A 17,062-nucleotide genomic window follows, 5' to 3' on the forward strand; every position below is an offset into this window, starting at 1 on the left:
GCGGGGCGAGCCCCCCAGCACCTTGAGCCCAATCTGACTGCTCACATGACGCACGCCAGGGTGCCCAAGTTCTGGGGTCCCTCGAGCAGACTACCCGGAGTGCGGGCCCCTGAGAGCAGCTCAGGTGAGCTGAGCCGTGACTTCCCCCCACACCCCCGGGATGCAGGCTCGGGGGCCATCGTGGCTCAGGGCGGGAGAGAAGACAAGAATGCAGCATCCACAGGGGGATGTGGGGCCCTTGGTTCCGAACTGTCTCGGGTCTGTCTGTTGGGATGACTCCACGCCACCCGCGCAGGACCAGGAGTGACCGTGGGTGTGATCGAGACAGCCCCTACCCTCAGCTGTGGTGACTAAGCCGCTTCCTCAACGCTTCTGCACTGCTGACTGGGAAAAGAAGGGGCAGAGAGGCCTCTCCAAGACCTGCAATGACTCGCATGGAAGGTGAACCCCGAGTCCTGTCACCACACAGGGTCGGGCAGGCCCCTGTCCTGTCACCAAACAGAGGCAGGCAGGCCCATGTCCTGTCACCACACAAGGGCATGCAAGCACCTCCCTGCTCCTTGACTGGGGTGAGGAGAGACCATCGGGGGAGCCCAGGAAAGTTTTGAATTCCACAGGCTGAAGCTCAGAGACATGGGCAAATCCACAGGGAGCTGGGTGACAGCAGCCCAGAACCCAAGCGAGGCCCGGGTTCTTTCTCTTAAGGTGCTGCTGAGACCAACATGCTGAGGGGGAAAGGTGCCCGGAAATCTGGCGATGCACCTGCGTTCTCGAAAGGTCGTGTCTTGAGACCAGCAGCAGCAGTACCACAAATCAACTCACATGCCCAAGAAAGCAGGGAAACGCGGTCGCATCTCAAACACACCTGCACAAGCTTCCAATGGCAGAGGGCGCAGAGGGCGCAGACAGGCACCGGGAGCATTGGGGCAATGCACAGGTTCCGGCTGACTCCCTGGCTTGGCACTGGGGGTGACACCTGGCAGGGATTGGGGGCCCGTATAGGGTGCTTGGGAATGAACCCGGGTCTACCAGGGGCAAGGCAAGTGCCCTACCCACCTTACTATCTCTCTGGCCCTGGTACGCTGTTTTTAGAAGATATTATCAAGCTGATGTGTTTCCCCCTTGCATCTTCCCCTTCATTCGGGTATTTATTTTCCCTTTCCCTCCCTTTCTCGCTGAGGCTGAGGGTCGCACCCTGTAGGTGGTGCTTACTCACGTCGGGGGGGGGGGTCTCACTCGGCCTGCAAGAACTCCAGCCATGCTCAATTTTCCCTATATCCAGCGGCTGGGAAGAAGGAGGGAGGGACCGGGAGTGCAGACGATGACTGGCAAAGGACCTGACACCAGGAGAGGGCCTGGCACCACCTTTCCCCGGGCACGCACAGCCCGCCTGCCGCCTGGCCCCAGGCCCCAGTCACCTCAAAGGTGGCCAAGATGACCTTGGCCTTCTTGCTGAGCACAGCGCCCACGGCGTTGAAGTTGCGGTCTCGGATCTCGGCGTAGAGCTCCTTGGCTGAGTCCAGCGGCAGCTTCTTGGCCTCTGTGGGCAGGTCCTGCATATCACCCTGCCTCTTCAGGACGAATTTCTCGGGTGGCAGCTTTACATGACCTGCACGGGAGGGGACACCCCAAGTGAGACTCCAGAGACTTCCTGTCAGGGGAGAGCACTGGGCTTTGAGTCACTAGATGCACACCTGCGTAGGACACTCACGCTTTTCACGCACGGCTTCCCTGGCCTGGTCTGCGGGACGCCTCCTGCCACTGCCAGCCTTAACCAAACTCAGAATGGGGCCACCCGAGGAAACATGCCCCAGGGCGGCCCACTGTCTGTCCTGCTGGCGCGTGCAAGTGCATGCCGTCTATACCGCCATTTCAACAAGCCAAGTGGAGCCCAGGATGGGGCAGGAGTGATAGCACAGCAGGGAGGGTGTTTGCCTTGCACGGGGCAGACCCAGGTTCGATTCCCAGCATCCCATATGCCCTCCTGAGCACTGCCAGGAGTAACTCCTGAGTGCAGCACCAGGAGTTACCCCTGTGCATTGCCAAGTGTGACCCCTGTCACTGTCCTCCCATTGTTCATCGATTTTGCTCAAGCGGGTCCAGTAACGTCTCCATTTTGAGACTTGTTACTTTGTTTGCCATATAGAACACGTCATGGGTAGCTTGCCAGGCTTTGCCATGCAGGGAAGACACTCTCCGAAAAAGAAAAAGAAAAAGAAAAAGAAAAAGAAAAAAAAAAAACAAGATCCCAGGAATCATCTCAGCATGGAAGTGTGCTTGAGGGCAGGAGACAGCTCCGACGGCATCTTTCCTTTCTGTTTCCTTTCTCTGATTTTTGGGCCAAACCTGTCAGTGCTCAAGGCTTATTCCTGGCTCTGTGCTCTGGGCTAATTCTTGGCAGTGACTGGGGGAACCATATGCGGTCCTGGGGACCAAACTCACCCTAACTGCTGCACTGCCTCTAGCTCCAAGTTGGTTCCTTTCAAAAAATCATCTCCTCCACTTTCAACACAAATCCCGACGTGTCTACACACAATCAGCTCCACTGCTGTGGGTCCAGAGAGACGGGTCATCGGGGGCAGCGCACGCTCAAGTCCAGCTGTCTGTTCCTCTGAGCACTGCCCCGTGAGGGCCCTGAGCACTGTGGGGTGGGTGCTGAGAATCATAAAGCAACAAGAAGAACTCCTGCCTCAGAGAATGTGGGGAGAGAAAGTGACCGACGGAAGAAAAAGACTTCTCGGATGCTTTCCAAATCCTAAGCCCCTCGGAACAGCCCGGGCACCAGCGTCTGGAGACAGCACGCCATGGTGGCCGCGGGACTCGGGGCCTGAGCACATGCTGAGATACACGAGGTCGGCAAGACCTCGCATTCCAGCTCAAAGCAGAGGGGCAGCCGCTGGCCCTGGCAGCCTGCACGCAGCTCCTGCACGGGCCTGCCATCGCCCTCGGTCCAGCCACGGGCGCAGAGCTGGGGGGTTATGGGGAAGCCCAATTTCTCCTTGTTTTTCAGATTTCTCTTAATGGTTTCTTTTTGGGGGGGTCACACCCAGCAATGCACAGGAGTCACTCCTGGCTCTGCACTCAGGAATTACTCCTGGCGGTGCTCAGGGCACCATATGGGATTCTGGGAATTGAACCCGGACTGAGCCGTGTGCAAGGCAAACGCCCTACCCACTGTACTATCACTCCAGCCCTCTCCCTTAATTAAATGTTTGATCAGAAGTAAGTGTGTGATGTGAAGAGACTGTGAGCTCCCGAAACTCCTTCCCCACGGAGGCACCCCACGAGCCCCATCTCTGACACCTCTGCACCCAAAACCCTAGCACCTCTGCTAGATTCCTCGAAGGACTTGCAGAAGCACCAGGAGGCAGGGACCCCTCGCACGGGGTGCTCCCGTACCAGTGAAACCTTGGAGCAGGAGTCTGGGGAGGGGCTGTGTGTGTGGCATCACCCCCAGCTGCTGCCAGGCACAAACCCAGTGGCTCCAGGGCCACAGACTGGCCCCACAGAGCAGAAAATCACCGAGATCAGCCCCACAGTCCCTTGGGCACTGCTTACGACTGTCCCCACAGAAGGAAGCAACTTAAGAAGTTATCCTTCGGAACAACTGGTAAAAAACAAACCGGAAACACCCCCATAATCCTGAAAGAGCAGAAAAACGCTTTGTTGTGTGGAAATGCCTCCATGTGTGGTCCTGTTTTGCTTCCGTGGCCGCTGTCACTGAGCCACGCATTCACCACTGCAGTGACATACACACTAATACACACGAACACACACACGCACACACACGCCATCGCAATCCACTCTGCAATAACCAGCTTGGCACACTGGACAGACAGCACTGTCTGGACTCGGCCAGCACTCAGCAGCTGCAGGGCTCTGTGTCCGCAGAGAGACCCCATGCAGTTAGCTGCATCCCTGTCCTTCCAGACCCGGGCTCTATCCCCAGGGCTGTCTCCCCAGCCCCCGGCCAGGGCCACTCCTGAAGGCGCCGGAGTTACCCCTCTTGTGGCCTGGGGCTCCCTGTTCTTAACAAAAGAAACGAATCAGACTGTGGGAAACTTCTCAGACTGTATCCCAGCAGGAGCTACTCCCGGCTCAGTGCTCACTGGCCGAGGCAGGAGCGCGGATGGCACCGAGCGCTGGCTGTGCGCCTGGCACTAGCCCCATGAGCCTTCCTAGCCCCCACTCAGATCTGAAATGCTACAGAATCTAACATCCGGGGCCAAACCCCCCTGACCTCGGACCCAGGCACCCCTCAGAAACGCTCTATTCCTCATGCCTCCTTGGGCGGCCCGAGCAGCGAGGCTATACACCGCATGGCCCTCTGCACAAGGCCTTAGCCTCGGTTTCCCCGATGGTGTCCTGGCTCGAGCTCGCTTTAACCTTGGGCTGAAAGTCAGTGCCTGACATTTTCAAGTATTCAGACTTACCCACAAAGGCCACACCTTTAAAAACAGACACTTTTGAGATTGATTTTACTCATCTAACCTATTAGTAAATGATGTCACTTCACTTACTGTTCTGGATGCCATAAATTTCATCGATGTGTCCTTCGTATGTCGGCTGAGTTGCAAGTGGTGTTAATAAATCCACATTCCAATCAAGCAACAAGAGGTTATCAAAATCAGGAAATATTGAATTCTGACTTTCTGTAAACTCTCTCTTCATCCTGATCATCATATTGGCCACTTGCTGGGAACAAAGTACAGAATCAGGGAGAGACTTTTTAGCAATGGGCGGATTTTAAAATGAAGCTAAAAGGTGCCCGGCAATCCAAAATTTAAAAATAAGGCGGAAAAAAGGGGAACAATAAAATAAAACAAGATAGGTCCGAGACAGTATGGTGGGTAGGATGCTTGCCTTGCAGGTGGCTGACACAGGTTCAATTCCTGGCACCACGTACGATCCCTCAAACCCTGCCAGGAGTGAGCCCCGAGCACTGCAGGGTATGGAGAGGGCGGGAGGAGGGAGAGGGCGAGAGAGGGAGGGAGAGTAGGGATGGAAAAGAAAAGATAAAGAACAGAAAAGAGAAAAGGAAAGAGGGCTGGGAGACAGCAGAGGGGCCAGGGGTCACGCCTTGCACGCAGACAGACTCATTTTGGTGGCCCGAGCACAGAGCCAAGAGCACTGCGAGGTGGAGCCCCAAACCCCACCCGCAGGAGAGAGGCCTCCCTCCCCGCCCCAGCTCACCCTGGCGCACTCGCCCTTGCCGAAGATCTAGGGGATGGTCCCGTACAGGCCAGCAGCTTCATCAGGCCCCTGGTCGCGTGGTACAGGCCCGTCTGGTCGCTGTCCAGGTAGCACTCCTGTGGGAGAGGGCCAGGCACGTGGGCACAGGCTCTGTGAGTCAGCACCGAGGCCTCAAGGCAGCATCTCTACTGGGGGCAAGCATTGCTGGGCGGGCGAGGAAAGGCTGGCCTCCGCCTGCCCGCATGACCACACAGCAGAACACTCTGGGCTTGTAGAAGGGCAGGCAGCCTCTCCCACATACAGCAGCGAGTGTCACAGGGGACAGCAGGAGGGCAGCCACGGTCTTGGAGAAGGGCCACAAGGTCCATTTAACACACAGACAAAAAGAAACATCTTTGGCCCAGAAAGAGCAAAGAGCACGCACGCGCCGCCCAGCCGGGTGGTTCAGCAGGGCTGACAGAGCACACATGGTCCCCAGCGGGGCCTCAAGATCTCTCCTGTGCCTCAATCCCTTCATCCAGCAAGTGCAGAGAGCAGAGGAGGGAAATCACGCAACGCGCTTCACCTGCACTCCACCTGATGGGGCGGCACTGCTGGTGCCCATTGGGACTCTCTTTTTATTTTTTTTCTTTTTGGGTCACACCCGGCAATGCACTGGGGTTACTCCTGGCTCATGCACTCAGGAACTACTCCTAGTGGTGCTCGGGGGACCATATGGAATGCTGGGAATCGAACCAGCATCGGCCGCATGCAAGGCAAACGCCCTACCTGCTGTGCTATTGCTCCGGCCCCTCATCCTGGAATCTTTGACCCTGTCTAAGGCAGCAGCCAACAGGCATGCACTGCAGAGGCATGAGGACGAGGGGTGCAGACTGAGGGCGGGGTAGAGAGGGAGACCTCCCAGAGAGCCTGGCCCAGATTGAGCATAAAATCCCCAAAGATCACGTAGGATGTCTCTGCCAAGTCTGGGGTGCAGCCTCACACTTCAGTCCAAAATATCATGGTCGGGATGTCCAAAGAGTCCTCAGAAAAGGACCAGAAACTCCGCATTGGAGCAGAGCAGAGAGGAAGATTCAGTGGAAGAAAAGCATTAGGGGGCCTCTTTCAAACTGCTCAGGGGCACAGGTGACTGTTCAGAGAGGGAACTGTGTCTGCCTGCGGACAGCTAAGCCGGCTCCTGCCTGGCCCTGCCCAGCCCCGAGCACCCAAACAAAACATTCATTTTGAAAAACGGCGTATTACTACAGAGACACCTCTAACAACTCCCACCCGGTGAGGCTCAGGGGATAACCCTGGCTCTGCACTCAGGAATTATTCTGGTGATGCTTCGGGGACCATATGGGATGCCGGGGATTGAACCTGGGTCAGATGCGTGCAAGGAAAATGCCCTCCGAATGTATATAGCTCCAGCCCTTGGAATTACTCTTTAACAGCCACTAGGGTCATAACTGGTGGTGTGTGGGTCCCTCCTGTCCTGAACTCGGGGCTCCCCAGGTGATGCGGGCTCGGGGGCCGTCGTGGCTCAGGGCGGGAGAGAGGGCGTGAATGCAGCATCCACGGGCGGATGTGGGGCCCGTGGCAACGAACTGTCTGGGGTCTGTCATTTGGGATGGCCTTGCCCCCCCCACGCAGGGCCAGGAGCAACCCTGGGTGTGACTGAGACAGCTCCTATCCTCAGCTGGGGTGACCAAGCCGCTTCCTCAACGCTTCCGCACTGCTGACTGGGAAAGGGAGCAGAGAGGCTGCTCCCAGACCTGCAATGGCTCGGATGGAAGGCGAACCCCTAGTCCTGTCACCACACAGGGCCGGGCAGGCCCCTGTCCTGTCACCACACAGGGGCATGCAGGCCTGTGTCCTGTCACCAAACAAGGCCATGCAAGCCCCTCCCTGCTTCATGACTGGGGTGGGGAGAGACCATCGGGGAGCCCAGGAAAGTCCTGGATTCCACAGGATGAAGCCCAGAGACGTGAGCAAACCCACATGGAGCTGGGTGACAGCAGCCCAAAACCCGAGCGAGCCCCAGGTTCTTTCTCTTAAGGTGCAGCTGAGACCAACATGCCGAGGGGAAATGGTGCCTGGAAATCTGGTGATGCACCTGCGTTCTCGAAAGGTCGTGTCTTGAGACCAGCAGCAGCAGTACCACAAATCAACTCACACGCCCAAGGAATGCAGGGAAACGTGGTCGCGTCTCAAACACACCTGCACAAGCTTCCAATGATAGAGGGTGCATAGGGCGCAGACAGGCACTGGGAGCGTTGGGGCCGTGCACGGGTTCCGGCTGACTCCCTGGCTTGGCACTGGGGGTCATACCTGGCGGGTTTTGGGGGACCGTATGGGGTGCCAGGGAACAAACCCGGGTCTGCAAGGGACAAGGCAAGTGCCCTACCCACATTACTATCTCTCTGGTCCAGTATGCCGTTTTTAGAAGACATTATCAATCTGATGTGTTTCCCCCTTGCATCTTCCCCTTCATTCCGCTATTTATTTTCCCTTTCCTTCCCTTTCTTGCTGAGGCTGAGGGTCGCACACTCTAGGTGGTGGTTACACACTTGGGGGGGGTCCCCACTCGGCCTGCCAGAACTCTAGCCATGCCCAATTTTCCCTATTTCCAGTGAAGAATGTGCCATAGGAAAAACATCTGGGTGAAAACTCAAATAAATCAATGCTTTTGGGTCTACAGATTATCTTAAGGGACTCAGCATGGAGAAACCTCACCCCACAGAAGAAAGAGCCAGAGTTCTGGCCCGGGCACCCCTAAGAGCCAACCTGACACTTTGAAAGAGAAATTTTTCAGAAGTGCTCCCTGTCATAAAGATAGTAAACAAAGTTTGGTGGGCTTTTGCGTTGCTTTACCATTGTGAGAGGTGTGGTTTAGTCCTTCACGTTCACTGTTACTATTCTGCTTGATATGCAGTGTGAGTTAAGATAGACTTATGAGTTATTGGCTACTGTGTTTCTAGTGGCTGAGCTAAAATAGAGAAGTTTCCATCTAAGAAGTTAGCTTATGGTTCCTATGCATATTTAGTGGGATATGGTTCCTATGGCATAACGCGGCCGCGGCTCCGGAAAAAGTCCCTGGCACTGGGCGAGGAGTTGGGAATGTCTCCTGTTTGGAATTGGAGCCGTTCAGCTTTGTTGCCCAGAGCTGGGCCTCTGTGCCCGTCCCACGCAGATCAGGGGTTGAAAACCGGCTGTCTAGGGGCTGTTTCTAGCTGCGCGTGCCCAGAGAGGAACCCAGGCCCTTGGGGGCGGGCTGTACCTGTTGGAATTGGAGCCGTTCAGCTTTGTTGCCCAGAGCTGGGCCTCTGTCAAAGTAACAAAGTATGAGATTAATACCCAAGAATAGCTGAGATCAGCACCAGGAGGATTACTCCATAACTTAGAGGCCAGCCGGGTATCCTAGAGGAAAGGGCAGTTCAGATAGAAAAGGGAGCACCAAATAAAGGATGTTTGGAGGATCCTCCCAGGAGGGGAGATGCATGTCAAAAGTAGACTATGGACTGAACATGTTTGCCACTCAATGCCTCTTTTGCAGACCACAACACCCAAAAGGAGAGAGAGAACACAGGGGATTGCCCTGCCACAGAGACAGGGGGGATGGGGGGATGGGGGTGGGAGGGATATTATCCATGGTGGTGGAAAACGGGCACTGGTGGAGGGATGGGTATCTGATCATTGTATAATTGAAACCAAAGCACAAAAAATTGTAAATCTACAACTTTAAAAAAAATAAAATAAAATAAAGGGGAAAAAAAGATAGTAAACAAAACATATAAAATCATATTTGCAAACAAAACACAACCTTTCAGAAAAAGACAATATTTAAAAAAGAAAAACTCCGGGAGCCAGATAGATAGTATATTGGGAAGGTGCTTCCCTGGCATCAAAGAGTCAAATATGGACCCCTGAGGACCCCCAAGAGTAACCCCTGAGCATCATCAGGTGAGGCCCCAAGCAAAAACCAAAGCAAAGCAAACAAATAAATCACTTATCACTTAATCACTTAATCCCCATTATTCATCGATTTATTCGAGCGGGTGCCAGTAATGTCTCCATTCATCCCGGTTGTGTGCTAGCGTAGCCCAATGGTATCTGTTCGTTCTAGGAACATGCAGAGCCTCAAACCGATCATTTAGGGTCTTGACGAAGAAGTCTGACCATCTTAAAGGTGGGCGTCCACGTGATCTTTTGATGTCTCGTGGAATCCAATCAGTAATGGCTCTAGTCCAGCGGTTGTCTGTAAACCTCATTACGTGTCCAGCCCATCTGATTTTTGATGTCTTGGCAAATGAGACAGCGTCCCTGATTCTTGAGTGTTGACGAAGATCAGAACTCCGGATTCTATCTCTCATTTGAGTGAATCGTGATATTCCAAGCATAGTGCTTTCGATTCCTCTTTGAGAGACACGAATAGCGTTCTCATCCTGTTTTCGTAGGGTCCAGGTCTCTGAGGCATATGTTAATGCAGGAAGAATAGTGGAATCAAAGAGATGTGTTCGTAGCTGGAGGTTCTTTGTCCTTTTAGTTATTTCTTCCATGCTCTTGAAGGCATTCCAAGCCGCTCTCTTCCTCCTGCGCAACTCAGGTGCCAGGTCATTCATCATGTTGATTTCTCGACCTAGGTATATATAACCATTGCATTCGGAGATGGTGGTTCCGTTGAGAGCGAATGGAGCGTCAGGAACAAGGCTGTTTCTCATAAACATTGTCTTCGTAAGATTCAGCTGTAGTCCGACCTTTCCACATTCACGGTCAAATTCGTTCAGCATTTGTGCCGCTTGGCTGATGTTTGGTGTTATTAGAACGATGTCATCAGCAAAGCAGAGGTGGTGTAGTTGCCGACCATCTATCTTCACTCCCATGTTTTCCCATTCCATCGTCGCATGATGTTCTCGAGGGTGGCACTGAAGAGTTTTGGTGAAATGGTATCACCCTGCCGAACCCCTCTCTTGATATGGATGATTACTTCTTTGTAGAATGGTGCGATTTTGGTAGTGAATCCGCAATAGAGCTCACGAAGGATCCTGATGTATTGAGTTTGTATGCCCTGATTGGCTAGGGCTTCCATGACCGCTTCCGTCTCAACAGAATCAAAGGCCTTCTTTAAATCAATGAACGTTAGACAGAGCGGCATCTTGAACTCCCGAGATACCTCAATGAGCTTGGTTATTGTGTGGATATGGTCGATGGTACTGAATCCTTTTCGGAATCCAGCTTGTTCACATGGTTTTCCTTCATCTAGCGTTCTGCTAATCCTATTCAGGATGACTCGAGTGAATAGTTTGTAGATGACAGACAATAGGCAGATTGGGCGATAGTTGCCAATGTCGTGGGTGTCTCCTTTCTTGTATAGTAGTAGAGTCCTGCTGGTTTTCCATTGGGATGGAACCTTGCATTCAGACAGGTAGCGTGTGAAGAGTTGAACCAATGTATTGATGAGTACTGATGGTAAGTTCTTCAGTTGTTCAGGTCTGATCTTGCCTGGGCCAGGTGCTCTTTGTTTCTTTACCGACGAGATGGCATGTTGGATTTCGGAAGGGAGAACATTGGGAACGACATATCCATCATGTGGTATGTGGTATGTGGGCAAGTGGATGTGGCTATTAAAGAGATCTGAGTAGAAGTCATGAATAATCTTCTCCATTGCCCTTCTGGAAGACGTGATAGATCCATCATGATGTCGGAGGGCAGTCATCTTGGTTTTGTAGTTGGTGAAGGACAGGCGGGCATTACGAATGTTTTTCCCAGCTTCTGCTGCATCAACCAGTACTGCTGCTCTCCTGTTTTTGAGGTCATCCTTGATGGCGTCTCTGCACTGTTTTGCCAGTTTGGATGTTCGCTTGTGGTTGCCTGAGGCATGTGCCAACCCACGTTGGCGAATAAGTTCAAGAGTGTTCGAAGAAAGATGTTTTTTTGTGGTTATCTATCTCTTGGCATTCCTTGCACAATCATGGAGGTGCTGAATCATTCGACCGTATTCCTCATCAATGTTGTCAATGACGGCATCTTCCCATGTTGCCGCGATAGTGCCAAAGAGCTCCCAGTTGGTGGTTGTTCTGGGAGTCCTCTTCTTAAACCTTGCATTCTTTTCTCCTCACTCTGTGAGGTAGAATTTTGCACTAAGAAGACGGTGGTCTGATCCTGTTTAGAATTTTGGGACAACAGCAACGTCGGTTAGGCAAAACCGCCGATTGAATATGATGTGGTCTATTTCATTGTGTAACCGTCCATCGGGAGACTCCCATGTCCAACGTTTAGATTCAGCCTTTTGGAATTGTGAGTTACCATGGAAGGTTTTGGTTGACATGATGAACTCAGACAGTCTGTCACCCTGTTCGTTCCATTCCAGGCCATGGGTTCCGATGTGGAGTTCATCGACTGATCTTCTTGGTCCTATCTTGGCATTAAAATCACCGACAATGATCTTGTAGAAGGTGTGATCTTCTTTATAGAATTTCTCCAGCTCCATGTAGAATTTCTCAGTTTCTCTTTCACCATAACTGGATGTTGGTGCATAGACAACAAAGATAGAAACTTCCGGTAGTGAGCCACATTTATTCAAGTGTAATTGTCCGATTCGGGTTGTTAGGCATTCGAATGAATCAATGCTCATGACTAAGTTTGTATTGACAAGGATACCAACACCACCGACGCCTCTTTTATCACATGTTCCAAGGAACAGTTCTTCTCCAGTGTCGAAAACAGCATGATGGGATTGATGTCTTCTCGTTTCGGTCAGACCAATGATGTCGTACTTGATCTTTCGCGCTTGTACCATAAGGTCTTCAATGGATGCAGTAGATGCCAGCGTACGAGCATTAAAAGTACAGACAATCATTTTTGTTTTTCTGCGTTTTGGCAGCCTATGTCTGCCTTGGTGTTTTATCAGCCTCTCCTTCCATATCCTTCTCGACTCTGCATATTCAGGGTTAGGGAAATGAGATCCATTTATTACTGGATATGGCATATCAATTTGGTCTATTTGGCATAGACCACGGATAGCTTGCCAGGCTCTGCCGTGTGGGTTGGATATTTAAGGTACCCTGAAAACTTAGAGAAAAGTAAATTATGTTCGCAGCCGCGCGCTCCCGGGAGCTTGTTGTGATAATCTCTGGATCCTGGCCGTTGTTGGGGTTACACGGCAGTTGGAGGGTGTAACTGTCTAGCTACTGACAGGTCCAGTCCCAAACCGTGCAGGCTTGGAGATCTCAAATAAATCACAAATAAATATGTGCTGAAAATTACCAGTAGGAAACGGGCTGGGACGGGCATGTGGGAGAAACAGAATTTCCCGCACACCCTGCACCCAGCCCTGAGGTCACACTGCAGAACCTCAAGAGTTTGAATGAAAAATGTAAGCAATTTTATTTCTAGAAAATGAAAATGTAAGATAAAAGTCTTCAGGTCTTGCCAAGACTCAGTCAAGGGGAAAGGCGAGTCATGGAAACAAAATCACTCACAAAGGGCTAACTGGAAAAACGCAATGACAGATTTGACTCTTTCTGGCTGGAGCGGCCCTGCCTTCCACTCTCAAAGCTTCCTCCACAGCCACAGTCAAGTCAGGGTGGGACGGGCACAAGGACAAACATCGAACAGCAGCAGAGAAACACCAGAAATCAACACATTTAAGGACAATTGATTTTTGAGAATTCAGTAAGGACAACAATAATTTTAAGCCAATTTGTTGGAACAGGAGGTTCTCCATAAGCAAGAGGAGCAGAGGCCGGAGAGACAGCACAGGGGAAGGCGCTGGTCTTGCACGCAGCCAATCTGGGTTCTAGCCCCAGCACCACATATGGTCCCCGAGCATGCGCAGGAGTGATCCTTGAGCACAGAACCAGGAGTAAACCTTGAGCACTGCTGGGTGTGGACCAACTCCCATCTCTCCCCAAAAGGAAGAAACTGGACACTTCCAGGAATCACTAAAATGCCAGTGTGAGTGTCACCATCACAAATGAGGCAGAAATGAGTGTCAAGTTCAAAGGGCAAACACTGAACTTACTCTGAAGGCGCCCTCCGACTCCATGGAGAGAAGGTCCCCGTCGAAGGGAATGAGGTCCAGGCTGTACTCCTCCCTATGGATGAAGGAGCCCAGGACACACAGGTCCTTAAGCCGCTGCTCACACAGCAGGTTACGCCGGGGCACAAACAAAATGTGGAAATCTCTTGTGGGGCCACGTCTGTCTTCACTGCAAGAGAAGGACTGTGCGTTGTCCCGAGGCCCCGACGCGAGGACTGCTCCCCAGGGCCCCACCTGTGCCTGACACACATTGGGCTCTAAAGAGACGCTTATGAGCTAACCCCCCACTACTGACTCGGCCCAAGTTTCGAGTTTTCCTGCTCTCTTGATGTGACGCTTTTTCTGGAAACCGATGACCTGTGCTCTGCCAAGGGGCAGTGCTGCTTTCTCTTGGGCCATTGATGGGACATGAAAACTCTCAGGGTTGGGGCTGGAGCAACAGCGCAGCGGGTATGGCGTTTGCCTTGCATGCGGCCGACTCGGATTCGATTCCCAGTTCCCAGCATCCTATATGGTCCCCTGAGCACCACCGGGGGTAATTCCTGAGTACAGAACCAGGAGTAATCCCTGTGCATTGCCGGGTGTCACGCAAAAAGAGGGAAAAAAAAACCCAAAAACCTCTCAGGGTTATTGCAATGGACATCTGTTTCTTGCAGGAAAAAAAATGTTTGTATTTAATCAAGTTATGTCTCTAGGAAAATAAAAGCTTGCTCCACACCGTGCCCGATCTTGCGCAAATACTCCACATGCTTTTAAGTCCTTAGGGGCCATGTCGATCAAACGTAATGCAGACTGGGCTGGTGCACTTCCTCCATAGATGCTGCAGCATTAAATATTAATCAGCTTCTCCTGACGTTGCTTATGAAATTTGAGCATATGGTATTCAGTACGTGAAGAAGAACCACTAGCTGTTTTTCTTTTTATAAAAAGATCTGGGTCCTTCTACTGAGACTGGCCGGAGCTTTCTACTGTCCTAAGAGAGTGGGTTTCTGTGGTTTGCCCTGCCTCCCCAAGCCCCAATGCACAAAGTTTCCCATTCTCTATTTATAGTTTTTGGGCCACACCTGCAGGTGCTCAGGGATAACTCCTGGCTATGCACTCAGAATTCACTCCCGGAAGACTTGGGGACCACACTGGGTTCCGAGGATCTATCCTTGTCTGGCTGCAGAGTATCCTACTCCTGACCCCCCATTCTCCTCCGACACACTCTCACATCTGTCCAAAGATCCACTTCCTAAAGCGCTGGCAAGCAAAGGTGTCCTGATGAGCACTAAAACCACTAGAGGAATGATTCGTATGGACCATGCAACAGTTCTCAGATACCTAAGCACATTTTCAGCAATTATATCCATCAGTTCTAGCCGGGCTCTGATGAAAAAAAATATATTCTTGACATCCACTGCGCGCAAGCGGCTTCCTTTGAGTGTGAATATTTTCTCCACCTCATGTTCCTAGGAAAGCACACATACAAATGGTGAACAGAACCCCTAAAGCTTAGCAGCCGACCCTAACTCAGATATCACTGCAGGCAGCCAACCCGGGTTGGATTGCCGGCCTCCCACACCGTCCCCAGACACCACCAAGAGTCATTCCTGAGTGTAGAGCTAGGAATACGTCTGAGCACTGCCAGGGGTGGCCCAGACAAAACAGAACAACAACAAAAACTCAGGTGTTCTAACACTCCCACTCCAAAGCACAATAGACTTTAGTTTTGAGTCAGAGAATGCAGGGGTTTCGGTACATGCCTGACACATGACTGCCAACTTCGTCCCCTGGCACCACAAGGGTCTCAAGCATTGCCATGTGCATCCCAAGAGTGGCCACTGGAGTGGCCTGGGATATCACTGCCACCACAGCGCCAAGCCTCATCGAACTGCTAAGACTCACCACCAGGAGGTGCCCACGGGCAGTGCTCAGGAGACCTGGGGCTAGGGAGAAAGTAGAGTGGTGAAGGTGCTTGCTTTGCATTCAGCTGACCCGGGGTTCTATCCCCAGCACCCCATACTGTCCACTGAGCACTGCCAGGAGTGATCCTAAGTGCAAAGCCAGGAGTAAGTCCTGAGCACTGCCTGGCACGAGCCCCCAAATAAAATTCAAAACCACTTTAGGATAAAAATTTAGATTCCCCAAAGCCAGGTGTATAAATTCAGGCTGAAGTAACCAATCCCGTGTCTGAAAAACTTTGAGCCACATGAAGTAACAATCAGAAGACATGCCGCTCCGTCAAGGAGAAGAGGGGGGTGCACACCCACCCTTGAAAGGTCCACTGAAGGCTCCTATGCTGCCCGAGCCCCTGAGCTGCTTGTGCCCATGTAGCCGAGCAAATGCGGTCCCTCCTTGAGATGGGGACTTTTGTGCTATCCTTTTTAATGTTGGGTTGTGTGTAGGGGCTCTCTCTCTGTCTTTGGAAAAGCCCACGGTCTCTCCTGAAATGTTACTCTCTCTCCGCTCGTCCTCTTTCTAAAGGTCACCAAATAAAATGTTTTTTTTTACTTCAAATAAATAAACAAAAGGTCCACAGAAGATAAAACATTTACCACTCATAACAGCGTCAGTGATTCTAAAAACCAGACAGCTCTGCACACCACTTACTCCAGAAGTGGAACATCATATTACTCTTGCTAGAGTCCAGAATGACAGTTTCAAAAAAATAATAATAACCAAAACCTTTTTACCTTTAGAAGTGAGTACTGTGCAATCAAGCCAAATGGTCCTGTGAGATACTCATCTCAAAGTATTGCCTGCGGGAGAGAGAAGCATCCCGTTCTTTTAGTAAAAGGGATTTCAATAATGGCCAACAGCAAACAACAGTCATTTGCAAACTCTGGACAAACAAAACTTGCAGTTAGCAATAGCTGACCACACTCATTTTCCGTGGCCTGAAGAAAAACAGCGTCAGGGCAAGGGGTGCTACTGGCCACGGAAGCACATTCACTGTCATCCACAAAGACTGTGTATGCAGTGTCCTGGGGTCAGACTGGGGTCATGAACCCCATGGGTGAACTGCCAAGGAAACCGTTCAACCCAGCATGTAACAGGCGTCATATAATCCAGCGTCAATCAAATGAAAACCTCTCGTGTAGGTATCCCATAGGTATCTTAATTCTGAGAGAGTATTTGGAAAGCTGGGACAGTGTCATGTGCTCCTGAGAGAGTCAGGCCTCCAGCTGACCTTCGCCTCTACCTAGGCAAGGGTGGTGTCACTGGGGGCCAGGACGAATGCCAAGCGGCCTGTGAGCATTTCGCCTGTGCGACACCAGGGTCCTTTTTCCCCATTTGGCGTAACTGATTGCGCGAACCGTGGAGGAACGGGCAGCTGGGAGAAGTGGTACCCAGGGAAGTATGCAGCGCCACCCCGCACACGGGGACAGCAGGGAGTGCCTGGACCTGGGGCTGGGCTCGTCCTGCTGATACTGACTCCAGTCGCCCCCGTTTTCCTTCCCAGAGCCGAGCCGCAGGGGCGGGGAGCACAACGCCCCCTCTATCGGGGCTGCCGACTCTAGGGGGCGCCCCCGGACCCAGAGGCTGCTGCCCGCCCTGGCCCTCAGCTTGCTGCCCACGCACATGTCCAGGAACTCGCTCAGCACGTTCAGGTTCACCCGCCTGACGGCAGGTGCGTGGCCTTGGCGCCTCTGGGCCCCGCCGCCACGTGACGCCGCGGTCACGTGAAAAGAGTGACATCACACCCCTTCACCTCCCTCCATCCTGCTAGGGGCGCCGGGTGTGCCCCACCGAGCCAGGACACAGGCCGCCAACACTCAGCGCTCCCCGGGGGCTGTACAGACCCCCCAGACCCCCAGCAGAGCCGGGGCACAGCGCTGCCTCTGCTCCCTTGGAGGGACCCTCCCA

General features: G+C 52.3%; 1 protein-coding gene across 1 annotated transcript in view; it reads right to left on the minus strand.

Moving 5' to 3' along the window:
- Positions 1–363: 363 nt before the first annotated feature.
- Positions 364–17,062, minus strand: part of LOC130038923 (CAP-Gly domain-containing linker protein 1-like) — a gene marked incomplete at its 5' end in the record, with an annotated part of 68,248 nt that continues 51,549 nt past the window's right edge. The window contains 3 exons of the mRNA XM_056130713.1: positions 364–384; positions 1,419–1,609; positions 5,240–5,309. Coding sequence (XP_055986688.1) covers positions 364–384; positions 1,419–1,609; positions 5,240–5,309 — 282 coding nt within the window. The remainder of the gene's footprint in view (positions 385–1,418; positions 1,610–5,239; positions 5,310–17,062) is intronic.

Source organism: Sorex fumeus, unplaced genomic scaffold (genome assembly GCF_029834395.1).
Source record: "Sorex fumeus unplaced genomic scaffold, SorFum_2.1 ptg000081l, whole genome shotgun sequence".
In the NCBI taxonomy this organism is placed as follows: domain Eukaryota; kingdom Metazoa; phylum Chordata; class Mammalia; order Eulipotyphla; family Soricidae; genus Sorex; species Sorex fumeus.